General features: G+C 55.5%; 8 protein-coding genes across 8 annotated transcripts; 4 read left to right on the forward strand and 4 right to left on the reverse strand.

Moving 5' to 3' along the window:
- Positions 1 to 1,188: 1,188 nt before the first annotated feature.
- On the forward strand, positions 1,189 to 6,184 carry CkaCkLH20_05843 (uncharacterized protein; the record flags this gene model as incomplete). The annotated part of the gene is made up of 4 exons (XM_038888560.1): positions 1,189 to 1,299; positions 1,369 to 1,628; positions 1,734 to 1,869; positions 4,343 to 6,184. The coding sequence occupies 4 exons, from the start codon at positions 1,189 to 1,191 to the stop codon at positions 6,182 to 6,184; spliced, it is 2,349 nt and encodes a 782-aa protein (XP_038745896.1).
- Positions 6,185 to 6,589: 405 nt separating this feature from the next.
- CkaCkLH20_05844 (uncharacterized protein) lies at positions 6,590 to 8,018 on the reverse strand (the record flags this gene model as incomplete). Its single annotated transcript, XM_038888561.1, has 2 exons — positions 6,590 to 7,664; positions 7,729 to 8,018. 2 exons carry the CDS (start codon positions 8,016 to 8,018, stop codon positions 6,590 to 6,592), a joined length of 1,365 nt encoding a protein of 454 aa, XP_038745897.1.
- Positions 8,019 to 8,712: 694 nt separating this feature from the next.
- CkaCkLH20_05845 (putative U6 snRNA-associated Sm-like protein LSm6) lies at positions 8,713 to 9,083 on the forward strand (the record flags this gene model as incomplete). Its single annotated transcript, XM_038888562.1, has 2 exons — positions 8,713 to 8,824; positions 8,914 to 9,083. The coding sequence occupies 2 exons, from the start codon at positions 8,713 to 8,715 to the stop codon at positions 9,081 to 9,083; spliced, it is 282 nt and encodes a 93-aa protein (XP_038745898.1).
- Positions 9,084 to 9,238: 155 nt separating this feature from the next.
- Positions 9,239 to 10,290, reverse strand: CkaCkLH20_05846 (uncharacterized protein; the record flags this gene model as incomplete). Its single annotated transcript, XM_038888563.1, has 4 exons — positions 9,239 to 9,669; positions 9,730 to 9,815; positions 9,875 to 9,885; positions 9,943 to 10,290. The coding sequence occupies 4 exons, from the start codon at positions 10,288 to 10,290 to the stop codon at positions 9,239 to 9,241; spliced, it is 876 nt and encodes a 291-aa protein (XP_038745899.1).
- A 915-nt stretch (positions 10,291 to 11,205) lies between these two features.
- Positions 11,206 to 12,247, reverse strand: CkaCkLH20_05847 (uncharacterized protein; the record flags this gene model as incomplete). The annotated part of the gene is made up of 2 exons (XM_038888564.1): positions 11,206 to 12,141; positions 12,197 to 12,247. The coding sequence occupies 2 exons, from the start codon at positions 12,245 to 12,247 to the stop codon at positions 11,206 to 11,208; spliced, it is 987 nt and encodes a 328-aa protein (XP_038745900.1).
- A 6,254-nt stretch (positions 12,248 to 18,501) lies between these two features.
- CkaCkLH20_05848 (uncharacterized protein) lies at positions 18,502 to 19,422 on the forward strand (the record flags this gene model as incomplete). The annotated part of the gene is made up of 4 exons (XM_038888565.1): positions 18,502 to 18,697; positions 18,769 to 18,797; positions 18,851 to 18,994; positions 19,057 to 19,422. The coding sequence occupies 4 exons, from the start codon at positions 18,502 to 18,504 to the stop codon at positions 19,420 to 19,422; spliced, it is 735 nt and encodes a 244-aa protein (XP_038745901.1).
- Positions 19,423 to 20,193: 771 nt separating this feature from the next.
- On the forward strand, positions 20,194 to 21,533 carry CkaCkLH20_05849 (Cys/Met metabolism PLP-dependent enzyme; the record flags this gene model as incomplete). The annotated part of the gene is made up of 2 exons (XM_038888566.1): positions 20,194 to 20,397; positions 20,496 to 21,533. 2 exons carry the CDS (start codon positions 20,194 to 20,196, stop codon positions 21,531 to 21,533), a joined length of 1,242 nt encoding a protein of 413 aa, XP_038745902.1.
- A 2,126-nt stretch (positions 21,534 to 23,659) lies between these two features.
- Positions 23,660 to 26,605, reverse strand: CkaCkLH20_05850 (helicase associated domain-containing protein; the record flags this gene model as incomplete). Its single annotated transcript, XM_038888567.1, has 1 exon — positions 23,660 to 26,605. The coding sequence occupies one exon, from the start codon at positions 26,603 to 26,605 to the stop codon at positions 23,660 to 23,662; it is 2,946 nt and encodes a 981-aa protein (XP_038745903.1).
- Positions 26,606 to 26,937: the final 332 nt, after the last annotated feature.

A 26,937-nucleotide genomic window follows, 5' to 3' on the forward strand; every position in this document is an offset into this window, starting at 1 on the left:
ATGTGACGTGGAAATCGGACTACGATTTCCCCATGCCTGATATTCGAAACGCGTTGCATGGATGAGCTGCCCGAAATTTGGACCGGCTCGAGGCAGCGACCGGGAGAAGGAGTCTAGAACTTCTTTCCTAGAAAGATTGAGAAGTCCAGTCTGGTTTGCCCTTGGAGTCGAGGTTCGATAATGGGGCTCGGCTTTTTTCTCCCGAGGAAAATCTGGGTGACAGCGGCATCTGGTGGATCGACCTGGGTTGTGTTTTGATTTCATCAGATGGGATGAATGGATGGGCGGCGGTTGGTTTTGCGCGGCGCATACGAGTGGAGTTTTCGTGTTATTTATCATTATCATTATTGTCGTCGGCTTCGTCGACAAGATAAGGCGGGACAAACCGTCCGCGAGATTTTGGTAATATGACTGGCTGGTCGAGTTCACCACTCGACCTTTGGGAAAAGTAATACAAACAAACGTTCATACAACCAACCCCTTGCCTTGAGAAAAGGAGTGGTGACATACGATCTGTGCGCGGTTCTCGACAGAGTGTTTGACCCTCTTCAACCCTCAAAGATGTCGGTTCGGTAACGAAGACCCTGATCGTCGCACGAAGGGGCACTTCGATAACGGTGTGACTGGGGAAGATATTGAGGTAAGGCGAATGTCAACTTCTCAAGTGTCCAGAACACACCTCTGTGGAGGAGATGACCCCCTAGATGGAATGGGATGGGCATGTTGGTCCGTCGAGGAGGTTGCATTACCGTTTCAGCGTTGGACGGCATCGTACGAGGTCTCGATCCGTTTTGCTCCACCATCGGCCCATCACGTGACCGCGTCTTGGAACAGGGGCCCGTGTAAGTGTAGGTTGACAAGCCAAAATATTGAAACATCTTGGGATGGGAATTTTGGAGGGGATGGGGACAGGCATTATCGGAAACGGATTTCAGAAGTTGCTGGGGGTGTTGTGAGGTGGTCTGGGTGGCGGTTTGTCGCGAGTCGAGTCGGGTCGGGGAGAGGGTATATGAGAGTTGTCGTCCCAAACTCGGTAGACACGCGTTTCTTGTTGCTCAATAATCTCGAGAGTCTTTGCAGCATCTCGAAATACATTGGCAGTTTTTCGTCCTTCTCTCCATCTCATCGACAACCCAACTCGACTTTCGAATATCGACATCCGAAGCCTTCCCCCCACCGAACCGATCGATGCTCCCCTACTACATCCCCAGAGCGCAGAAGAAAGACGCCGAAGACGACAAGAACAACATGGCTCCTTGCAACATCACAATAGACACAAAGACCAAGACAAGCACAAACGTGAGCCAAACCGCCGCCAGCAAGCTCCTCGTGTTAGAGAAACCGCCGGCCTAACGTATAACTATCCAGACAACACCACATGTAGACGACTCGGCCTCCAGCGTAGGCGGCGCCTCGAGCGTCTCCTCGGACGGCAGCACGCGCCGTCGCCGCCGCCGCAACCGCAACAAGCAGGTCGCTGCCGCCGCTTCCAAAGGCACCCTCCCGCCCCCGAACGTCATCCCGCGGTTGTCCGAGTCCAAGCCCGCGAGGCTCCAGATCGGACTGAACCTCGACGCCGAGCTGGAGCTCAAGGCGAGGTTGCAGGGCGACATCTGCCTCACTCTGCTGTAAGTCACCCCCCTACCTAGCCTTTTTCTCCCTGTGGGAAATGGTGCATGGCTGAAGAGACTGACCAGACGGGACTAAAAAGCGAGGGGTGATGCAACGTAAAGGGTCCAGCGGAAGCACTACACGCAGCGCGCGTCGACGGAGCTGATACCGAACTACCGCGGGGTCGTCGACGTGGAGGAGATGTTCCACATGAGGGTGGGCAAGTTGCGGTTCCGGAAGACGTGGTTGGATCACGACGTCAGTCCGAGCTTGACGGCCGGCGTGATGTTTGCGATCGCGGTGGGGGGTTTCGTGGCGGGGTTCGCGGCGTCGAGGTGGCTTGATGCCTGGATGTTGGCGATGCCTCCCCCGCCGTGGGTTTTGTGGTGAGGGTGTTATTGCGTGGGGGGGGGACTGTTTCGTTGTGTATATTATGGAAAGCGGGTGGTTGTACATGAAAACGAAGTCTGGGATTTGGCATGGCGTTTGGGGATGTAATTGGGCTGTGGGAAATGCATGCGCCAATCACGAATTCTGGCGATCGAATATGAAAATGTTGAATCATTCAGCTTAAGGTGAGACCGCGACAGCTTCATATTCCAGTGTGCGATCTTCAATAACAGTGACTTACCGCGAGAAAAAGATCGAGGTCAATGGCCATCTCCCATATCCAGCAGAGCTAAAGCGGCCGCATCCTGCAAAAGCGCATGAATGAACCACGTTTCTTGTGTCGCTAGTCATCCACACCGTCTGCTTCATTCTAGAACCATTCGAGGCAGACACCGAGACAGCACCCCCCCTGCTCGATGATCCTCGACCCCCAGGGGTGCCCGCGGCATCCCACGAGATGTCGTTGCTTTACTTAACCCCGGCGGCCGTTGAGCCCCATTGACGACCGCTCAGACTCTTTGCCTCGATTCTTCGTACTTCCTGGGATTGTTATACTTCTCGGTTGCGCGGGATCGCAGCTTGGCGGATCTCATGTGTCCCTATTGAAGAATCCGATAGATGAGACGGTCATCAGCTGAAGCGGTCGCACTGGTAAGAGTGGAAAACGTGGAAAGCTGATGGGAGATTCGCCTCCGTCCCAACCAGAATGTGTTTCCCTTCTCGCGTCATGAAACTTTATGCGCAAGGGATGGCGTGCTTTGCCGGGCCATCTGTGCGGTCTGGCCAGGCTCAGGTACCGGTGGAACGATTCAGACGGGAAAACACTGCTCGTCAAAGGTATGTTGGAAACGGAGACGTATTCCTTCGTTCCGTAAGCTATACAGCGTTTTCATCGAAATACGTTAGAGTCCGGCGCGTTCCTACGGAACCTTAACTTGACAATTCGGGTTTCTACGTTATTCGAACCGATTGGTTCACTGAGAACATCTCAATAGAGCTCACGCGCCTAGCATCTGTAGGCGATCAAGTCACCAGCTTTCTAGTCCAAACATGATTGCTGAGACGTTGTCGAGCTCTACTCATGATGTTGGTGAGGAGGAGCTTTTGATTGAAAGTGATGTCCCGTATGCGGTCCTTAGGTTTATGAAGACCGCGAGGACAACCCCGCCTTGATCTATTCCGCTGCCTCATGTTACACATTCCGGAGGGAAAGAGACGTCGTTCATGGATGGAAGGTCAGTTCCATAGAGCAAGAGACTTCACTTAACTAATGAGCTCTCACAGCAATCCACCTAATCGAAAAAAAAGGAGGAACTCTACCTTGAGCAGAAATCCTAGTCGTCATACAAGTTCCGGAAGCTCACCGGCGGCACAGACGGGACATTGACACGCCACTCGTCAAAAGCTCCAGGCAGGGCTTATTAGACCAACAAGCTTTGCCAAGTCGGGACGCCGTGTGATCATGATCGTGGGGCCAATCCTAGCTTCACTCAAAAGATGGCAGGGATCTTAGGTTGTTGGTTCACGACTGCGCTCTCTGGGCCCATGCCAAGTCCGGCTGGACGTGCCGGATGAGATGTGCTCCTGTTGGGAAGTAAGACCTGTGAGAGAAATTTCACCGTCATTTGCCGCAGATTTTGTTCTCGCTCGGGCTTGGAGAGCTCACGATGCTATGATGTTGGAACAGACGGAGGCGAACTGGCGACTTGCCGCTGCTCCGTGATCGTTCGACTAGCGAGTCTCGAGATAGAGCAAGCTGATGAAGCAGGAAACATCGTCAGCTTGAAAACGTAGGAGCAGATTCCGGGCTCTAGCAGGCATATCGTCAACATTTCAACGGTCCGTCCGAATCGGGAAGGTGAGGTTTTCAGGGACTTACACTGGGGACCTCACCTAGCGACATGGCCCACCTCGTTCTTCGTTGGACTGGGTACTTGAACCAAGCAGACACCGGTTCACTTTGAGAAACCGGGCCGTTCTTCTACTCTCTTGTAATTTAAGATATCCCAAGCTGTCCGGGCATCATATTGTCTTCTTTTGATTTCTCTCGTTCGTTCAAGGCGTCGGTTTGGTGTTCAAGAGCTCTGGATCATCCTCAGAAACAGCGCTTCAGAGATCTCCAGTGACAGTGCCGATGCGATCATTCTCCCGCGCGCGGAAGCTGTTGGCTCCATGTCTCGGTAGCAGCTCTCTCGCATCTTCACACCCGTTGACTGCGACGAGAAGATGTGCCATCCGTACGTTGTCGACAACAGGCGTTCCTCGCAACGGGCCTCGTCACCACCAGAACAACAAGCCTGTACAACCCTCTCGATGTTCCACACGGTACGCCTCTACGAAGCAGCCCGACGAGGCAACACCCGATGTCGATCTGGGCTTCGACCACCTGAACAAAGATACTCTGGACATGCAGTGTCTCTCCGCCCTGCGCGGTGAGGCCATACCCGACCGCAACATATTGCGGAAGACCCGCGACAAGCTGAAACGCATGATAGACGAGGCCAAAAGCCTGAAAGACTTGCTACCCCCAACACAGATGGAGCAGGTCATTCACAATGCCTTGGCCAAGCAGCTGAGGGGGGACGCCGCCGTGATCCACGGGATACGGAACCACGAAAAGTTCGCCTTCTCACCCGAAGTCGAGGCCCTCTCCTCGCAAAGCCAAGAATTCGCCCGCGCCCGCAACGCCCGCCTCATCATGAGCAACGTCGTCCCCGACATGCCCACCGACGACGTCAAGCCCTACTGCATCTGGCACCCGGATGTCGCCAGCGAGGACACTTATAGGGAGCTCGCCCGCCGGTACCCGGAAATGAGGTATAATGTAGGGCGCGCCTGCGCTGTGGCGGGCTATAACAAGCTGTACCACGAGCTCGACCTCCTTCCTGACGTCTCCATCGCCGAGGAGGCAAAGGACAACACCACGAGCGGCGCCTCCATCTTCCACGCCATCGTGAGCCAGAGCGTGAGGTATAACGTCATGGACGACTACACACGTACCGTCCGCCTCATCGACCCCCCGGCCGGCGCGCATCTCAATGGCGACACCGCGGTCCGCTCGTCCCTCAGTTACAGAGAGTCCTACTTGGGCTTGGGCTCCCAACGCGAGACAGCGCATTATTTCGACATCGAGGAGGACCAGGTCATCGGAGAGGAGGCTGACGGCGGCGAAGTCTTCGGGCCGATGCCCCCAGAGCACGTCGACCTGTTGTACTCGCCGTTACCGCGAGATCTCCCGACCACGTACAAAGACGTCCTCATCAACATGGCCGCCTACGAGGGCAGCATCGACCGTTACGCTCGACTGAGGCGCCCCAAGCGGGTGATGAACGAACTCTTTTGTGTTGCCCGCGGCATCTACCACCACACTTCCTTCGCGAGGTGGCTGGAGCCCCGGATGGAAGAGATGTACGGCGCAGAACAGGTCCAAGCATTCGCGCTCCGCCAGGCTGTCCACGCTCGGTTCATCATGAACAACGACCTCTCCCGCCTCGACGAGCGCGTCGACCCGTCGGACCTCCCCCTCGTGGTCTGGTACCCGCACCTGCCGACGAGAGACACGCTGCGAGAAATGGTCTGGCGCCGTCCCGAGCTGAACCTCTCGGCGGTCATGACCTGCATCGTCGCCGACTACCAGGACGTCTACGACGAGCTCACCGTCTTCCCTCATAGGTACCTCTGGCTGCAGGCGAAGCAGAGCGCGAACCCGCACTACCGCGAAGACCAGGAGCGTCGCGCGGCCGAGCACGGCACTGACTTGAACGAGCCGGTCCAGTTGCCCGACGGCCTGGTCGACCCCTGGCCCGAAGACGTGTACGGGGGTATCACGAGGGCCGACAAGGAGCCCACGTCCAATATCCTGCTCCCGAAAATTGGCAACCTTCCCTCTTTCTTGACGGCGCGCTTCCACCTGACGGATACCCCGGCCGGTGATCCCCATAAGGGGATCTATGGGACGGGGCGGCAGGCGAACGCTTCCTTATGGGAGACGTTCATCAGCGCGACGGAGGAGGCGAGGACGAGGCCGGGGCTGCTATACTCGTCCGAAGAAGACTTCAAACGGCGCAGAGAAACGATGTCACCGCGGAGGCAGCTCGCGGAGTTCGCTTACAAGCAAATGCATCCCGAAGAGCAAGCCGCTCTTCACCCTGCCGGTTCTCCTCAGAAACCAACACAGCAGTAGATGGGCCCAATGGCTTGATGTTGCTGCCACGCCCTGTGTCCTTGCGATTGGGGCGCCAATCTCCCAGCTCGATGGGGCCCAGAGAGATTGTGGCGTGTGTAGAGTTTAGCTGAAAATCCCGGCTTCGTCCATAATGACAAAAATTCTACTCCAATCCTGACAGCAAACGTGATCCGGAAGAGACGGGGGATTGATGGAATGATTTGTACGAAGGTATTATTGAAGACTTTTGTAACCTCGCCGGCCGTTTCCACAAGAAGTTCCCGCGACAAGTAAGAAACGCTCAAACTCCTAGGGTATCTCGAACAAATCCCACCCCGATCTTCCTGCCGTTGGTAGGATGATCATAGCAAAGAGTACGACCACTGGCGCGACACATTGACAGACGCGGGCGAAGAGGCCACGTTACCTAAGGTACACCTCAATCGTATCCAAATCGTCAATGTCGGCGTCGGCCACCGTCATGTCCTCGTCCAGCTCGTCGCCATCGAACATGAGTCTTATAGGTGCATCTTCCGGTAGTCCCCTCATCTTGCGGAAGAGCTCCGCTATCGTGGCGATGGACGTGGACGGACGCACGGAAGTCTTGAGTGGCTCATCCGTCTTGGTCTTGAGGAGGACCTTGATCTTCTTCTCCTCCGGCTCGGCCTCAACCACTTCTGCCTGATCATCTCCCCCCTCATCTTCGGAGAACTCCCCGAGATCGTGCCTCCGCTGCCTTTCGAGCTGCTTCTCGTGCTCCTCCCACAGAGCCGGGGTCCAAATTTCCATGATGACATTCTTCCAGTCGTCGTCTTTGAATCCTTCCGGCTGACCCTTGCACTTGCGGTACTCGCCAGGGAGATCGAGGCTGTCCAGGGTGGACAAGTCGTAGAGCTTGTGGCCGCGCCAGGTGAGGAAGACCTCCGATATTTCTGTATCCGTGAGGTTTATACGGCGGCTGTGGAAATCCATCCAGGCCTTGCGTAGAACGCGGATCGGTTTTGTGAGAGGAAAGCGGAACTGCTTTGGGTCGACACCGGGGATCTCGGAGTGTACGAAGACGATGACGGTGTGCTTCGCTTCTGCACTTTGTTCTCGAGCCTTTCTCTCGGCTTTTTCCTTGGCCGCTCGGACGTACGCTGCCATATCGTCGTCCTCGTCATCCGCCGCAGCGGGGTCATCGATTTCGAACGGGTCGTCGTCGTCCTCATCGATGACTAGCGGCGTGGGGTCGCGTTCCAAGGTCTCGCGGATGGGTTTGCGAACGGGGGAGGCGTCGTAGATGTCGTCTTCATCGTCGTCGCTATCGTCGATGGAGATGACGGGCTTCAACGGCACAGGTTCCTGCTTACGCGGCGTTCGGGAGTGCGCAGCGCGGGTCATGCGCTTGGATGGCGTCTCGGTGGCGGCGCGTTTGGAAGGCGATGACTTGATTCTTGACTCGGGGGATTCGTCGCTTGTGCGGGATCGTTTGGAGGGCGGTGTTGTATCTACATCTCTGCCGTGACGATGGACTTGTTAGCGAATGTGGGTAGCAGCGCATTGCGAAAATGCCGGTTTACCTGTCGTGGTAGCTCTTTCCCTGGAAAGGGTCTTCACTTGTTCGAGGGGAGAATTTTTTCTCGTCGACTGAAGACTGCTCCTGTATGCTTCGTTCTCTCTCGGTCTGCTTGCGCTTCATGCGCCGCTCTTCCTGTTCCTGCTCGAAGACGCTGGCGCCGCGGTTGAAAAGACTGGAGCCGTCATCGTTGTCTTCATCGTCGCTCTTCACGGCAGGCTTCGGAGCGGATTTTTGACGCAAGGCGGTTGGCTTGAAGGGCAAGCGCTTCTTTTGTTTTGCTGCGTCGGCCATTGCAGTTGCGCGACAGTATTTTAGTCCAAAGGGGTCAGAAAAAAAAGAAGCCGTGATGAAATGCGATGGGTTTTGCAGGGGTATCTTCCAAGGGGGGACCGCGGAAGAAATTCTATGAGAAAGGGAGAGAGATTCAGCCGAGGCTATGGATTTATAGAAACGACAGGAAATTCGGTAAGTTCGGAGGGCTATGCCAGAACACACGAGGCAGGCAAGGAGAACATCACGACAATGCGACTGGGGAAAGCAGGTGCGGCCATTGTGTTGGGGGCGGTTGCCTTTGGGTGCGGTGGTGTGTTTCCGTGGTGAGAGAAGCGCGGGCAAGAATTGATTTGCTGGACCCCACCACCACCACCACCACCAGCAATTGCTGCTCGCAGTGTGTTGCACGCTTCAGCGCGTGGGGTGTGCGGCGGCCGGGTAGCCTTACAGTGCGAACCACCCTGGGACCTGGCCGCCCCGGGATGTCGGTGCGCTAAAACGGTACGGGCAGGTACTTGGTTGGGTGTTTTCGCCGGACCCACTTTGGCATCGACGCCAGCTGCCAGCAATCTTCGAACATCGTCAACCGATCGAGGACCAAGATCCATCAGCCTCACTCATTCACTCTCTCACTCACTTACCTCTCAACCACCGCAAACACGAGACCCCCGAAACAGCCCGCCCATTACACGTGAAATCCATAAACTGAGCGATGGAGAACGGAAACATCAGCCAGGGCGAGGGCAAGGACCCTTCCAGCTTCCTCAGCGACATCATCGGCAACCCCGTCACCGTGAAGCTCAACTCGGGCGTCGTCTACAAGGGTGAGTGGTCCTCGACCCTGGTCATCAGCTCTATATAGACATGATGGCCGAGCTCTGGCTGTGTTGTGTCGAGCTGACAGTCGCGATAGGTGAGCTGCAGTCCGTCGATGGCTACATGAACATCGCTCTGGAAAAGACTGAGGAGTACGTCAACGGCGTCAAGAGGCGGGCGTACGGCGATGCGTTCGTAAGAGGAAACAACGGTGAGCAAACATTCATGTCTTCGAGATGTATCAACGTTCTGACTTCGATGCAGTGATGTACATCTCTGCCGACTCTTAGGGAATGATGGATAAGAATTGGGCAACTCATGGTCTGGGCAACGTCGTCTATGGATGATGTACTCGCAACAAGAAATGCAGTTTCAAGCAAGAAAATATACCCTCAATCCACCCACTCCGTCTTCACACCTACCTACAACCTCGAAGTCCACGCAAAATACGTGACGCCGTGCAACGCGACCTCCCCCTTCTCATTCCTCTCCACCGTCTCCCCCGCCAGAATCTCATCGAACCTCGCCTTAAACCCCCTCGCCCTCTCCCCCTCCAGCACCGCCACCTGGCTCAGCGTCCTCAGCCGGTTCCACACCGCCTCGGGCGTCAGCCAGACCGTGAACGGCACCTTCTCCTCGCCCACCGGCACGCTGAAGAGGGGCATCTTGCGCCCGCCCTCGAGGACCACGCCGGCCACGGCCCGGAGCGGGTTGGAGTCGAGCTGCCGGTCGAAGGCGTCCTTCCAGACGAAGTCGCGGAACCGCGGCTGCCCGTCGCCGCCGAGCGTGAAGACGAGCTCGTTGAGGGACTGTTCCCACGGCGTGCTGGCTTCCCAGTGCTTCGGCTTGTTGTCTGGTGGTCGTTCTTCGTGAGATTCGTGAAACGACGTGGGATTGGGGGGGAGGATCTTACAGTCTTCAATGTTCCAGATCAAGCCCAGGACGGCCGTCGGTTTCAAGACGCGGTGGATCTCCTTCAGAGCGTCCTCGTTCGCGAACCTACCAATCTTCTTAGATCCTCATCGAGTGAACATCCTCCCCAAGAAATCCGAACTCACCAGTGGAAAGCCTACAAAGTTCAAAAGTCAGCCTTCACTCCCCCCAGCTTCCACAAGAGACCACGAACCTGCCCGACGACACACGCATCGCCCCACTCCTCCTCCAACGGCACCTTCGCCGCGAACCCGTCGAGGACCCTCGTGCCCCTCAACGCCTTCCTCTCGAGCTCCGCGCGCATCTCGGCGTGGGGCTCGACGGCCGCGATCTCGAACCCCTCGTGCCGCGCCGCCAGCACCTCCGTCAGCTTCCCCGTGCCGGCCGCCAGGTCCAGCACGTTGGCGTGCGCGAAGTCGGCGATCCGGAGGTGCGTCAGGAACCGCTGCACCGCCTCGGGCGGGTACGAGGGCCGGTAAGCGTCGTAGGTGGCCGCGTCCGCGAAGCCCTTGGTGCCGGGGTGGAGTTCGGTGGGCGCCATCGTTTGTGTGTGAATGTGTATGCCTTGTGTTGATGTCTCGTCGTTCAATTAAAACAACGTGGTAATCACCTCGCTCTAGTACGGGACTCGAAACGCTGGGCGCCGGTGGAAGCGTTCGAAAGCCGAGGTCTCTAAAAAAGCAATGGCGATTTCAGGAAAGCGATATCGCGCAGACGGAAATGTCCCCTAGGAACACAGAATGATATCCCGCAGAGCCAAGAACTCCTCCTCCTCCGCCGTCGCACGTCATTGCGGCGTGGGGTGGGAGGGGCAATGAGGAATGGGACCCATGAGAGGCGTGGCGGGAGTTTCGCATATCCGGCGGCCGGTGCCGAAATCGCGGAGGTTGCGCCGAAGTACGGAGCAGTCCGAGCCGAGCACGCGGTCGTGGGAGCGAATGACATTGCAGGTTGGGTATTGGGCTTACTGCATGCTGAGCTACCTATGGAAGCTTGTTGTGCATCTTCAATTTCCCCTGGTAAAACCCAACTTGACCAACTCTGTTCAAGAAAGGCTGTATCGAAAATCATTTGACCATCTGACTTCTTCTTAATTCTTCTTGTTTATTCTCTCTATCGAGCAGTTAAGGATAGTGCGTTTCTACTTCCATTCTTGGGGCCTCCTCCTGCGGGGGGGTTTGCCCTACCGTCTAAGCTCTGCTCAGTCCGTCCGTGTTTTTACAGCCCTCAAACGCCATCGTGCCTTCTTTTTGGGCGACGAAATCCCTTTGTTCCTATCCAGCCACTCAGCCCGTTTTCGGCAGTTTACTAATGATACATTGATATTTGAATTCCAAGAGAAGTGAAGAAAGATGTCTCAAGGCATGCCGAAGCACGCAGACGCAAACTCGCTTTGCCAACAATGCCATTCCTAGTATATTTTCCTCCCAGTAGGGTTCTCCTCCAACACGCCGCTTCACTGACTGCTTCTGCTGCTGCCGCTGGGGCTGCCGCTGCTGCCGTAGTGGGCATGGTGGTGGTCCTCCTCGTGTATGTACTCATCTGGCGCGAATGTAACATGGTGCTGCTGATGTTGGGAGTGCAAAAGAGCATGGTCGGCACCAGGAGTGGTGACCGGCGAGCGACTCGGGGTCGCGAAGGGGTCGCTGAAGTGGTCACCAGGAGAACCCTGGGGGACGTTGGAGTAACCCTGCTTGGGAATCTGAAGACTGCCGCTGAAGGAACGAACGCCGTGGCCAGTCGTCTTGGGAGCGTTGGAGCTTCCACCAGTGCGAGCGTTGTTCAGATGGCGGTTGACAGGCGGCGGGCGAATAGGAACCCTGACGTCGACGCCGTAGTCGGTCGAGATGCGGTCGGTAGGGCCGTACTGATCGTCATGCATAATTCCTCGGGGCTGAGGTTGGTAATGCTGGTAGTTGACAGCAGCAGTGGGCTCACCCTCAAGACGCCTGAGAGCATCGGCCTGACTGTTGACGACACGGTTCGTCGAAGACATGGACTTAGGTCGGTACGTCTGCGGGCCGTAGTTGCCACGAGATGTGGACGATGTCGGAGAGTTGAAAGGATCGGAGTCGGTGGGAGAGGATGGCTCGATGGGTCCCTGGGCGACGTACTTGCCCTTGCCCTTGGATGAACTCGGAGGAGAGTCACTGGCAGGAGTACCAGGACGAGAGATCCAGATACCGTCGACCTCAATGCCAGATTGAATGGCGCGAACTCCAAAGGGAATGTCTGATTGTTTTCGCGGGGGAGGAAGGCCGGTCGATTCCATCTCAGAGGCATGTGCTCGCTTCTCGGCGTCGATGATTTCGATCCTCGCCATGTAGCGATTTGTCCACCATAGTTTGATGAAACCGATGATAAAGACGATGACGATGGCGCAGGCGAGGACCTAAAGCAACATGTCAGGCTTGAGATGCGACGGCGAGGAGATGGACAAAACTTACGAAGGTCATCTGCTGCCACAGCTCCCAGTCCTTGAAGAAAACTTTCTCCATTGTGAAGTTTGACTCTTTAGAGGGGTAGTGGTTGGTTGATGAGAAGCGTACTCAAGGTCTGAGCAGGCAGATGAGGAAGGTGCGTGATGTCGAAGGAAAGATGGCCAATGTGATTGTGCCGCGGAGCACCGCTCCGTCTACTTGAGGCAACGGAGGAAGTGAAGCAAAAGTCTTTCTGAGTGCTGAAGTCGTTCGTTGCCCTGAGGTGTGACGTTCTGTCGTCTGTTTTCGGCCAGGGTCTTGATCGAAAGCGGCAGGGACGGTTCGGATGAACGGTTTGAGTGGCAAGTTCTTGATTCAACCTAGCACTCTTTGACGCTTGGCGAAAGATATTCCAATCGGGAAAAACAGTCGCACTTTGGAGACACTGTAAGTTGGATTATAATTACTGAGGCCTGTTTTCGTATCGTGATTCGAAGGACGGTTGGTGGTCGAACCGAGCCAGGACTGCGACGTTGTCGAGTATTAGTCAAACAAAATTCGAAGTGAAGTAACCTCGTATTCAGAAGACCACAGGCAGAGTGAAAGATATTAAAAGCCTTTGGCGGTGAAGAGGAGAAAACAAACCCATGTGGGATGGCAAAACACAGGGTGTGAGTGGTTGGACGGATGGCAGCAGTTTTTGTATGAAACAAGGTACACGGATAACTGCAGCAAACACAACTCACCACAACACTACCACACACCCACGATGGACAACTTCACGAAGGCCCAGACCTAGTAGTCCTCGAGAGAAGCTGGACTGGGACTAGACTGAAGACGACCGTGAACCAGCGTCCGTCTCGGGCAGTGTATGTCGACTGTGGCGGGTCGACCTCCATCGTCTAAGTGGAGATGGGAGGATTATCGAGTGTATGGACGAAAAGAGCGCCGGCCGAGGACGTGCGAGCTTGAGTACAACCACGACTGTCGACGTCTTCCTTCCAGACCTTCCAGGGGCAGTGGGAACCGGGTGTGGTGGTAGTGAGGTTGAGATTACCGTGGTAGTTTCCGAGCAATGCTCCCGCCCTCATGGCCTACTGCAGAGCAGAAGTCTGAATCATCTTTGCTCCTCCATCTAGATCCTATGTTGCGGATCGGAACAAGACACTATTCCTGTTTGCGTTTGGTCCATGGCGCCTGGGAGAGGCTCTTACTCAACCCACAGTGGTGAGCCCTGCTGCCGCCATGTTGGCACGATGGGCGCTTACTGCTGAGTCGAAGAGCAAGTGCGTAGTGTGACGCCACTCTAGAGAGCCGTGGGAATCCGACCGACGGTACATTCCAAGGTACGATGCCACCACGGAAGAAGTCTTGAATGGCTGTTTGCGGAATGCAAGGTACGGGACGGGTAACCCTAGCTTGCTTGCTTAGCGCCGAAGGAAGCTCGGCAGACAAGCCACACCTGATTTTCAGACCGGGAATCTTGGGAAGTCGAGCTTTTGCCCAGTTGCTTCGGTGTGCTCTGTTTGCTCGTGTATGCTCGCGGCGAGAGTCAAGCCACTCTCTGCCACGTTCTCGTGATGCTCGGTATTGTTCGCTGGCTGCCACGGCTCCGTGCGTCATGTCTTGACGTGAACGTGGTCGATTCTAAGCTTCTCGTGACACTTTGCATTCCCGAGATTCTGGGTCTGGGACCTTATTGTCTTTAAGCGTCACTTGGCCTACCATTCAGTCTGTCCTCGATGCATATTTCGTGTAGCCGTCCTGCAATGTTGCATGCCTCAGGTTTGCATGCGGTTTCCTCCCGCAATGGAGGACGACGAGTTAATGCAGGAACGGTGTCGACGCGAAGCACAGCCTCGCATGCCGCTTCGGTCGCCGTACCCCTGGAGATCTCACTGTCGCGATGATCCCCGTCCGACTCCCGCATATCGAAGCATGCGGGAATGTATGTGCTTTACATAGCATCGCATTGCGTGTGGAGAATGGCGGCATCGACCTGAAAACAACCATAGGCCTTGGCGAATGATGGGCAATGTACGATCGAGTGCGACCCTAGCGGCCAGAAGGAGTGTTTGAGCATCTCTTCTTGTGACGGCCGTTAGCAGTCCAGTGCATATCGTCCGAACTGCTCGGACGCTCGACGGCCGATCATATCATATGCTTCTTTTCTTAGCTGCTTAGATACCATGGCGCCGGCTTAGCACGCCGCCATATGGTCCCAAGGTGAGGACTGGGGAGAACAGACGTCGCCTCGTTACCACAGTGAGATGTTGGACCTGAAGGCCTCCCGCGCAAAATATACGGTTCGAGTTACCTTGATTTCACGCTTGATGTCAAAGCGGTTGGTCTGCGCCCGTGGCTCATCCTTCCCACGGACGCTTGGAAATTACCTTCGTCTCAACGCGATGACACCACTGTAGCCGATAATTCAGCGTAGACCTGTTGAATTTGCAAGTCGACGTTGGAGGTTGACAAATTGACATGTTGCGAGGCCGCTCGCCTGCCAAGCCTCCGCCGGCCATGCTTCAGCATGTCATGAACACCAACCAGCACGAAATACTTGCTGGTGAGATATTCTGGGATGCTTCCACGAAAATCTCCGAGAAGAATGCTTGCTGCAGCTCGCCAATCTGCCGCCGATTAGTGCGGGCCCCGAAGATACCAGATCGGCGTCAGGGTAGTCCCGAATTCCGCTTGACTATATGTACGGAGTATTGCCGGTTCTCTGCGATGCGCCAGCTCATGAATCCATATTCAACACTTAGACCGGCCATGCTGTCCACCTCGCGCGAACATCATTGGGCACCTCAGCCTGGGGCGATGCTGGTTTCGAGAGCACAGCTGACTTTCTTTGTCTGCCCGCAAATCGATCGAGATGGTGTTATGAAGACACGTCCAGGGTGTGGTTGGTCTATTTGGTGCCCGACATAAGCGAGCCATCGTCAGATCCTGAGCCGCTGACAGCGACTTTGGTGATCATCGCAGCCAGGCGGTTCCTCTCTTTCAAGGTAACAAAGGCGATATGCAAGCGCTGGATTGATCGCTGGTTCTCCTCGAAGGTCCGACGTTGCGAAATCATTCCCGAGGCCGCCTCGCCGAAAGAGATCATCTTTGGACAAAGAAACATTCCAAGACAGAAACGGTAGATCTGTCCACATCCGGCGTATTTGGTCGACAATCGAGTTACAAATCCTCTCAGTTGACGGGGGCGGAAACAGTAGGACCTTTTAGTGAATTATCGAACAGGGGCGAATATGGATATCCAACTCACGATTTCAGCATCGCGTGAATATGCTCCAATTTTCGTGTAGAAGCTGTTCGTCATACCAACCTTTTTGGCATCATTGATTTCCAGACCAGGGAAGCTTCCGCTGTCAGCTGTGTCGATGGCGGGAGGTGTGTAGCCACTCCGCGTCCGCCCCGAGACAGCTGGAGCGCCCACCCTTCCGATTAACCGAATTGTGACAATGACGCGGGGCAGCTGGATCGCGATACCCAATCCGGCGGGTATGGCTTAATCGTTTCTCAAACTCCCAAGCCCACTCAAGCCGAGCATCTTTGTAGGGGGAAGTTCCATACACATGCTGACTTGTTCAAGCTTTCTTCAAACTCGAACGTCTCGAACGTGGCGCTGGCGCCTTCACAGTCGAGTGAAGCCATCGTCGGTGACCGCTGGCATGGAGGTGGAAAGGCGGGCGATGGCTGTTCGTTTCCAATGCGAGTCAACCTTTTGCGTGTCGGAGTCATTACCTCCGCATTCGTGCCTTGGCGTAGTTGGCGATGACGACGGCGCTCCCCGTCCTGCAGCGTCCTAGAGCCCGACAAATTGGTTAAGAAGGCGAGATTGTCCCGACGAGAGTTACTGTGCACCAAGTTCAACTCATGCGATACGGCACGACCGAATTCCCTGACCTTTTCACGCAGGTGTTTGGTCGGTACGAGGGGCTCTTTCCCATCATCGGGTTCATCATGATTGCCGAGATGAGGAATCAGCAAGCGGTACCGGAGCTCGCCCTCATGGCCGGCGTATCCTACACGTGCCCTCCATGCGAGGATTCCAAATGTCACGGAGACTGCCGTTCCAGCCGGAGGGTGAGTGGATTCCGGCAAGATGCCGTTCCCCGTGGTAGGTCGAAAGGTTCCCGGTCCGGGGGAGTGGTTGAGTGGTAAGGAGCTTGAGTCGGTCGCGAGTAATTGAGAGCGTCATCCATCTGACAGGCGCGCCGTGCACATTACGCTCCGATGCGGTGAATCAGGGACGGCTGGACGGACATGATGCAGGTCCGCGGTGGCTTTGGGGGCAGATAGGAAAATCGGAATGCCGATCTCGCGAAGTCGTTACAACCCGGTGCCGAGGCATCCGACCAGCACCGTCTGCGGGTTGATGGGTGAACAATATGATACTGTGGAGGGCAGTAGTCGACCAAAAGGGACAATGTTCCGTGTGAAGATTGATCAAAGACGGCCCTTCCATCCACGATGGTCGGGTTTGGTTCTTGCGTCAAGACTTGTGACCCATTGGATCAGAGGTTGCCAGCTCGCAGCCAGGATCGAAAGAAGTCTCGGCCTCTACAGAGTACCAAAACTTGACTCTCGACTCTCAACTCTCAATGGTGGGGGCCCATTTAACCGCTGGAGCCAGGATAATTCAGGGCGGGCAGGAAGGACGACCGTAGCGGGGATAGCGCTGAACACATGAGGTGGATGACGGCAAGCGTCACCCCATCATCGCGGGCGGGAGCGCAGTGCAGGCCGCAGGGTTCCCCGAGAGCTGGCTTACATAATGGGTAGGTACATCCGTTTTGGTGTAAAAAAGGTGGCGCACCGCGTACCATCTCGTGACGATCCGACGAACCTAGAGATTTTAGCATCAGTTGGCGGCTGTCGGACGGGGAAAAAAACATGGGACAAACACATGTCATTGTGCCTTCCTTACCGACCAAGGCCCCCTTGCCCTGCCAAAGCAGAAGCTTCAAGGTTCACAGCAAGTTCGGTGTGACCGGGCGGTCTGTCCATTGGCGGTTGACGACGACGAGTCGACTTCCAAGTTTCCCGGTTTGCCGAATCCCCATCCATCTATTTGAGCAAACTTGCCTTGCCTGATGCGCCTTTCTTCCGCCCAAAGACGATGGGAGACTGAGGTGATGAACATTGCCGCTCTTACGTGTAATGCGTTAGGTACCTTGCACAGGTGCTGTAAGATGTTGGTGGCGGTGGGGAGTTGGACGGTGATCCCGCGGCAGTGAATCTGCACCATTTGCTCATCAGTACGGATACCTTACTCTGTGGTGTACACTAGGTAGGTCCCCTACCGGTCTCCAGCCCCCAAGTGCCCACTCTGCCCTGACGATTAATGCGAGTGGTGAGGTTCGAAGTGGTGTCGTTTCCTCATGATCCAATAGATGCATCTGCAAGAGGGTCATTCGTCACCTTGGATCCTGAATGGCAGATGCGCTAGAAATGTACCGGCTGTAGTGCGTACCTCACTCAAGTAGGTGGATGCAACTGCCATTTACAGTGACAGGCCAAGAGAAAAAGAGCGGGAAAAAAGGGAAGGAACATACCTATGGAAGCTGGAGGTATGAAGTGGGCAAGCCGCAAGGGAGAAACGGAAAGCACAGCCCAAAACTTGCAGCACGAGATTTCCTTCCCGCCCCATGATATTGCCCTGGCCCGCACCACGCACCGCGCACCGCGCACCGCCTTCCACTCCGAAGCCTGCTCGACTTCCCGTCATCCCGTCATCGTCACTCCCGTCTCGTCTTGTCTTGTCTCTCCTTACCTTACATACAGCCGTGTCTCTCCAACTGGCATCTCTACATCTGCACCTGCATCTGCAATCTGCATCAGCATTGCCCTGCGCCTCTGTTCTCCTCCACATATCGCATCCCTTTTGCTCCGAAGGCCAATCCAACCTCGATTCGCCCAACCAAGCCACCGTCTGACTGTAAACTAAGTCGAGACCCTGCAACGGACGAGTTATACAACATCCACACGAGACACCGAACCAAGACACTTCAGAATTCTCGACCAACCATACATAAGACCCTACCTTAGCTCCGACGATTAAGACTCGTCCATATAGTTCATCGCCATCCCGCCCATCCTTCCCACCAACCCCGCCCTCAGGATCCACTGATTGCTTTCTTCCATTGTCAACGGTCCCGGCATTAACCTCGAAACTCGAAAACATTACCAAACGTTTCTGAATTTCTCCCTCCAACAATCACCACGAAAGCACCAAGGCCTTACTATCATTCTATCGCCTCAGATTCAATATCGCCTCTTTTCAAAGGTCTTTCCGACACTCCCGCCATCCTTCACCCATCATGCCCACCATCCGCAACCCTTTTGCTCGCCGTCCGGGCCCGAGCGCACTCTCTGCAGACGGAAACTCGCAACCAGATGCTCAAAACCCGTCGCACCCTGGTTTTGAGAAGCAGGACACTGTCGGTTCTAAGGCCTCGTCTTCGTTGAGCATCGGGACCTCCAAGAGCCAGGACAATGGCGAGTATAAGATGAGCGGTATGTGCCTTTGCCCGCTACTGCAGTCGGACCTCGCAAGATCAATTGACTCACTGTGACCAACCATACAGTCGTCAACGACAGCGGAGTTTACCTTCCCGTATGTTCCAACCCATCTTGTACGCCTGAGACATCACTAATGCACACACGCAGCCGTCTCCAACTGAAGAAAAGGGTCTTTGGCCGCGCAAGTACCTCGGCTCGGGTCGCAACTCAACAGACACTCGCACCGACAGCGGCGACATCGAGCACTTCTCCATCTCGAGGGAGTCGTTCGACTCGTACAGGCGGTCATTCGTGCGTTGCATTCTCCATGCGAGGTTATCGTAACACTATCGCTGACCGCAGCTTATGTGCAGGACATCTCGGCACGGTCCCCAATCACCCAAACCGATCTTCCCCCGCGCCAAAGTCTCGACTCAGCACGATTCCCGCGTCTGCCTCGATCCGCCATTGACAGGCGGTCCGACAGAGACCTGCCCACGGCCGATGAAGGCTTCGAAGAAGTCGGTTTGGATGACCATAAGCACCAGCCCAACCGTAAGCGAGGCCTGTTCTCGCGCTTCGGCGACTCTGACCATAAGGAGCCGAGCGCCAACTCCCCCAACTCGAGCGTAACACGCTTCTTGTCCGGACGAAAGCGCGCACAGAGCGGCGGTCAGGAACTGGGCACCATTGAGCGGCCAAAGTCGGCGGCCTCAGTCGAGACGACAGAAATTCACTAATCATGCGCGGCACCTGGTTCTCGATTTGTACATACCGAACTCCCTGTTGGAGATTTTGACCAGAGGGTCTTGGCGTTATTGGCTGGTTTGCGGCCCGGGTTATGGGACGCATTCGCTATGACATTGTTAGAGTTGGGCCAATTTATAAGCTTATCGGGCTGGGCCGCGTTATGCATATACGGGCGGCAAGAAACAGGTCTGGCGAGTAGAGCTTGTTGAGACCGGTTGTCTCGCGAACAAGCTCTTAATGATAATGATAACAGTTAACAACCTTACACATGGACAATTCGACATGTGACATTCGTGACCGACGCTCCAAACCAACAGAGTCAGCGCGGAGACTAACCCGCAAATCGGAGACGGAACAGATATGCCAAGGGGTGAAAGGGCGCCGGTTGACAACACGATCCGAATACCGGAGGCCCAGCGGAGCTGACACCAGCAGTCGTTTTCCAATCGTTCGGTCTCTAGCTTGCGTGATATCGCAAAGATTGCTTTTCAACATGCACTTGTCGCACCAGGACCCATTTTCGGGGTTTGGTCACGGCCCCACCATCTGATACGTAATGGAGGGGCAGAGAACCAACCCCTCGTCGCCGGCGATTGTCATCGCACCCATGTCAACCATTTTCTACCTGAGAGGAATTAATAGCTCCAAGTCCTGCCCTCGACGTCGATCTCTGCCCCTCCATTCAGTGAAACCTCACCTCAGGCTTCGCCCGTTCCCCGAAAGAGAGTGAGAATATCGGCCCCGCCGTAACCCCCGACACAATGACCGTAGACAACCCTGCGAACGGCGCCGGCCCCGTCTCGGAACCGGCGGACGGCCTGCGCAAGCTCTCACTAGCTACCCGCACCGTCCACGCCGACGACGGCATCAGCGCCCACCGCGCCATCGCCCCGGCCATCCACGTCTCGACGACGTACAGGTATTCCTCTAACCCGGATGACCTCCGGTCAGGAGAGAACACCGATGTAAGTTCCTCTTACTCACCCTCTCGAGCAACATGCGCGGAGTGTGAGTGAGTGAGTGAGTCAAACGAAACCATGACAGCTGACCGATTCCCCTCCAGCCGAGCGCGCCCGGCGACTCCCACATCTACTCCCGCTACTCAACCCCCAACACGACCCGCTTCGAGGCCGTTCTCTCCTCCGTCCTCGGCGGGCCCTCGCTCACCTACTCCTCCGGCCTCTCCGCCTTCCATGCCATGCTGGTCTACCTCAACCCCAAACGCGTCGCCATCGGCGGCGGCTACCACGGCTGCCACGGCGTCATCCGCATCCTGACCAAGCTCAACGGCCTCAAGCAGCTCGAGCTCGACGACGCCTCCCTCGACCAGCTCCAGGCCGGCGACGTCCTCCACGTCGAGACCCCTCTCAACCCCACCGGCGAGGCCCGCGACCTGGCCTACTACGCCAAGAGGGCCCACGCCGTCGGCGCCTACCTGACCGTCGACGCCACCTTCGCCCCGCCCCCGCTGCAGAACCCCTTCGACTTCGGCGCCGACGTCGTCATGCACTCGGGCACCAAGTACTTCGGCGGCCATTCCGACATGCTCTGCGGCGTGCTGGCCGTCCACCCCTCCCGCGCCGACGAGTGGGTCCCCGGCATGATCGCGGAGCGGTGCTACATCGGCAGCGTGATGGGCGGGCTGGAGGGCTGGCTCGGCGTGCGGTCGATCCGGACGCTGGAGCTGCGCGTGGAGCGGCAGAGCAAGTCGGCGACGAGCCTGGTGCGCTGGCTGGACCGGGAGATCCGGGAGAACCCCGAGGGCGTGGTCGGGAGCGTGGTTGACAAGGTCGTGCACGCGAGCCTTCAGAAGGAGGAGTGGGTGGCGAAGCAGATGCCCGGGGGCTTCGGGCCCGTGTTTGCGATCTGGCTCAAGGATCAGGAGAGCGCCAAGAAACTGCCGAGCAAGATGGAGCTGTTCCACCACGCGACCTCGCTTGGTGGTGTCGAGAGTCTAATTGAGTGGCGCGCGATGAGCGATCCGGGCTGCGATAAGCAGTTGTTGAGGGTTAGTATCGGGGTGGAGGCGTGGGAGGATTTGAGGGATGATTTGGTCCAAGGCTTCGAGAAGTTGGCGGAGGAGAAGAAGGCTAGATCATAAATAGAGAGAGGAAAAGAGAGAGCGCGGTTGCTATCTGTTGAGGATTTGTAGACCGATGATGAGAGAAGTAGCAAGGACTGCTCATCAGAAGTATAAAGGCATTAATCATTAAGCAGCACATTACTAAAAGATTACAGGCCAGGAAATAGGGCAGAGCGGGTGGTTTCTTGATTTATGACATCAAGCTCATGGCCACGGGTCGGTAGTTGAATATCAGAGATAGCGAAACAAGCGCATGATACGTGCACCCGTTGTCTCCGAGCGTTCTTGTCGTCCTCCCGTCATTTACCTGTATACTATCACTAACTTGGTGGATTCAACTAGACCGCACTTGGAAGAGATGGAGAAATAAAATCATCTGGTGACGACTGATGCTACATGGACATGAGGATCACAGTTTACCAACCGACCGGATCTTGAAGTGTCCTGACGTCACGTACAACTACGTTAGAGGAATATATAAGCCCAACGAGTTGGTGGTTGCTCAAGCATGGATGGCATAGCTTGCGCCTATAGACTTGACGTACAAACAATCCCCTGGAACTGCAGTTTGAATATGTTACACGAAAGTGCAAGCAATGGTGATGAAAGTGTCCCAAAGAGTCGTCAGAAGTCTATGATATGTACTTTGGACACAGAGCACCATATTATGAGCGCCTTATTATGAGGCTTCGTTGAGTTACTTTAACGCTTCAATCTTCAACACATCTGATTTCAGGTTAGGTTGTTACGCTATTACGGCGAAAAGTGGCTGCAGTATGACAGGCTCGGACGATCTGGAGACCACCCAACTTGAGATACAGAGAAACCTATAAAAACACATAAAGATTGAATATTAACACCGTTGCGGACAGGGCAGGCAATTCGTTGGTCTTCACCCACAGAGGTGCTCATAATGACATGGATGCGGATTGACCAATACAATGGAAACGTAAGGGTGCAAGTGACAGCAGTGACCACCACCAAGCACTTCTATCGTCCCCCGCTTTCGTCCATGTATTCGCCCTAGTTGTTTGTCGTCTATGCGATCCGTCTTGAAGTATCATTATCTTCACACTCAGCTACGTGAAACTGCTCATAACGACATGCAAAAAGAAAGCTTCCTGGCCCCTAGTTGACCCCTTGACGCTACACTCTCCGAACCAGACCCTAATGTCGCTTGATAGCAAACGTCAGTTCCATGCAGTATGAAGAAAGGCTTTAAATGGTCGTCAGGGGTATCTTCTATGGTGCTTCACTTGGTAATTACAGCTCAAACTTGACCCGATGCTTCTCCACACCTGACCTCAGATAAATCTGCTGTGATGATGAAGATCGCATGTAGTGTGTCTAATGTTGAGGATGTAAATCGACATGTACTGTTCTAAAAAGAGCAAAATGAACATCTGCTGCTTTGTTTTCACTCTGATAGAAAAGTCAAATAGAGTGACAGTTGTTCTTTAAACCAAAGTCCTCAGCCTCAATTCATCTACAGACCAAACCAGTGTTTCACATCCTTCGGGTTCTCTTCAAGAAAAAAAAAAACACTGGTATATGTCTGATACACACGTCGTGATCTCTTTAACTTCCTACTCGGGCCTCTTGGAGGGTTTTGCGTCATGATTGCCTAAGATAGCCTTCGTCATCGCCGTTTGTCTTCCACCAGCGGGTATTCATGCGTTTGAATGTTGAGCTGGCTTTCAAAATCTACTCTCTCGCGTGATCGCGTTTAATTCGATCTGCTTTCCGCTTCACTATTTCGTACGTGTATTAACTCAGCACGTTTCCTCCTATGATCACACCGACGTCAAGTAGCTGTCTCATATAAACGACCTTTAAATAGCAGATTCAACGGGGAATACTAACGGTCCCAAAATGGATAAATGCGTTCAGGCCTCATGGTTGAAGCATGTGTCCATGCAATGCTCTTCTGTAAGGAGGCGATAGATCGGTTCCTTTGACCTCTAATATTGCTAGCCAAGAAAGGGGCAAGCCGTAGTATCTGGCTCAAGAGTGAACATCCGAGTCAGTCTCGGGAAAGGAGTGGTACACATCCATTGAACGAAACACCAAGGCCGGTGTGTCACTCTCACATCATGACACTTCATTATTCGTGATCCAATCGTCTGTATTATTCATTTCACGCTCTAAACGCCTCTACCCCTACGCTTGATCACAGGCTTCCTCACAGCTCCGTGGGTAACAATCTTCTTCCCGTTTGTCGCCACGGCCGCGCCGGGCTTCCTCTTGGCCGACCTCTCCGCCTCCGCCTCGAGCCTCTGCTCCTCCCTCTTCTTGTCCTCGGCCATCTTGGCCTCGATCTCCATCTTGCGGTTGAACTCCGTCTCGGTGATGCGCTTGTCGCGCACCGAGTACCCCTTCTCCTTGACCGAGTAGAAGACGCCGCCCAGGTCGGCCAGCCAGTGCGGGTCCACGGCCGTGACGGTCGAGACGTAGACTTTCGACGTCAGGATGAGCTCGTGGTAGACAACGTAGTCGGGCGGGTGGCCCGCGTACAGCGCCGACGTCGGGTGCAGCTGGACGCCGAGGTTGGTGCGGAGGTTGATGTACTCGCCGGACCCCTTGTACTTGGCCGCCTGGTGGTAGTAGCCGCTGCAGATGCACTTGCGGATGAGGTCCCAGTCCATGCCGCAGCTGAGCATCTCCATCTTCTGCATCTTCATGATGTCGAGCAGCTGGTCGCGGATCTCCTTGGCGCGCCGCAGCGACTTGGGGTGCAGGAAGTGCTTGATGCACCACCCGTCGGAGCACCCGTTGGACTTCCACGCCGAGTACACCTGCAGGTAGGTCAGGTGGTCCGACTCGTGCACCCAGAACTTCTCGCGCTGGGCGTCTGCCTCTTCCTGGCGTTCCTTGGGGCGGTAGAAGACGTTGGGGACGGAGAGCATGGAGACGATGGTGATCATTTCCTCGCTGCAGCCATATTCCTCCGCGGTGATGAGCAGTTTCGAGAGGGAAGGGTCCATGGGGAACGCGCTCATCTTGCGACCCAGCGGTGTCAGCTCGCCCAGATTGTCCAGCGCGCCTAGGGCCCAGAGATCGAACATGGACGTCGTGATGGTGTCTTGAGGCGGCGGGTCCATGAAGTCGAAATCAAGCAGATCCTTGACACCCAGAGACTTCAACATCAGCACTGTGTTGCTGAGGTTCGTCCGCTGGATTTCGGGAATGGTCTGAAGATAAAGTTCCTCCTTGAAGGCCTTCTCGGTGAACAGACGGAAGGCCTTGCCAGGGCCGGTTCTGCCTGCACGTCCCGATCTCTGCGACGCGTTTGCCTGTGAAATAGGGGTGATCTGCAGCGTATCCATACCCATCTTCGGGTTGTACACCTTCATCTTGCTGTAACCGGCGTCCACCACGTATTTGATACCGTCGACCGTCAAACTCGTCTCGGCGATGTTGGTGGCCACGATACATTTGCGCACGCCTGGTGCTGCCCTGTCGAAGATCTTGGCCTGCAAATCCGCAGGCATCTGACTGTAGATGGGCAAGATGCTGAGCTTGGGAGGATCGTTCAGTGCATCCAGCCGCCGTTGGATGAGCTCGCAAGTAACTTCGATATCTTCTTGACCCGTCATGAATACCAGAATATCTCCCTGATCCATGGACACATGGATGGCAAGCACTTGTTGGACCGCTTGGTCCACATAATCCTCGACGGGTGACCTGTGGAACATTACGTCTACGGGAAACGTTCGTCCGGGGATGATGAACTCAGGGGCTCCGCCGTAGAAGTCCGAAAATCGCTTCGCGTTCATCGTCGCAGAGGTCACGATGAGCTTCAGATCTCTCCGTCTCTGAAGGATCTTCTTGAACAACCCCATCAGGATATCCGTGTTCAGGGCTCTCTCGTGTGCCTCGTCCATGATGACGCAAGAATATCTGTCGAGATCAGGCTCGTTCAGCGACTCTCGCAGAAGCACACCGTCCGTCATGTACTTGATGACGGTGTCCTTGCTGGTGCAGTCCTCGAAACGGATTGCATAGCCCACCGTGCTGCCCAGTTTGACCTCCATCTCCTCAGAGACACGTTTCGCGACACTCATCGCGGCGACACGCCTCGGCTGCGTACACCCGATCATGCCCGACTTGCCAAAGCCGTCTTCGTACAAGAACTGCGTCAACTGCGTCGTCTTTCCCGATCCCGTCTCGCCGACCACGATGATGACTTGGTTTTCTCGGATGACCCGCATCAGGTCCTCGCGAACTGCGAACGCGGGCAGGTACTGCCTTTGCTCGCGCAGCGTCTTGCTCCTGCTGAATTCGCTGCCACCGCCGTCGTCCTTCTTCATGTGGGCGCTGAACTTATTACTGTTACTGTTATCTTCGCCCTTTCCATCACCCTTGTCATCGCCGCCCTTCTTGGATATTTCTTCCGACGCGACTGGCAGCGCACTATCCCCATCGTCCTCTTTGACACCCATCAAGTTGCCCAAAGCTGTTCCCGCCATACTGGTGGCTTCCTGGGCTTGACGCTGGCGTTCGCGTTGTTGTCGCGCCTCCTTTACAACTTTACTGCCCTTCCGACTGAACACAGCCATATCGCTCTGGTAATCGCGCACCGCAGGAACCGGTTCCAACTGTTTCGTGAAGATAGTACGACCGTCGAGGAAGGGCGGCCGCAAGTCGTGTACCAGAAGATGCACCCGGGTAGCCTCCTCGTCGTCAAAATCGGCCCCCATATCCCTCCTCTGCGCGACACCAGACACCAGCATCCGATTCGTCTCCCAGGCATCGTTCTCGCGGTTCCGTTGTTCCCTCCGCGCGTCGAACCTGCTCGTCATCTTCTCCGCCTTGATCTCCTCCTGCTTCTGCGCCTCCCACGCCGAGTAGTCCGCGAACGGGTTGTGCGAGTCGTCCCCGAATACGTGCCCGCCGAATTCGTCGCCCATGTACCAGTCGCGGTCCAGCGCTTTCGAGTCTTCGTCTGTCGGCGCGGGCACGTCGTCCCGCATCGGCGTGGCGGCGGACCGGGAGTCGCGCGGCGTCGAGCGCCCCGAGTCGAATCTTCCGCCATCTAGCCTCCGCCGCTTGAAGCTGGGCGCCGTCGACCCGTCTCTGTTATCGTACATTTTGATGGCCTTGCTGTCGCGCTCGCTAGGGTATCGTTTTTCGGATGCGCTTTCGTTGCCCCTGGCTTCGTATTCTCGTCTTCGACGTTGTCGCTCGAATTTGTTGGAGTGTACCGAAACTTCGCTGTCGCAAGCTCGGTCGTGTTTGCCACGTTTCTTTCGAAGGACCCTTAGCGAGGCAAAGCAATAGAGAATGCGAAATCCTCCCTGATTAGCTCGAAGGTAGCTGTTGGCTGTATGTTGGTTCAAATGGTTCAAATGGCAAATGCAGTAAACAAAAGCTCCGAACCTGGAAGCCAGCAACGAAGTGGGTCCAGACGCAATATGCAGCT

Source organism: Colletotrichum karsti (genome assembly GCF_011947395.1).
Source record: "Colletotrichum karsti strain CkLH20 chromosome Unknown Scaffold17, whole genome shotgun sequence".
NCBI classification, from domain to species: domain Eukaryota; kingdom Fungi; phylum Ascomycota; class Sordariomycetes; order Glomerellales; family Glomerellaceae; genus Colletotrichum; species Colletotrichum karsti.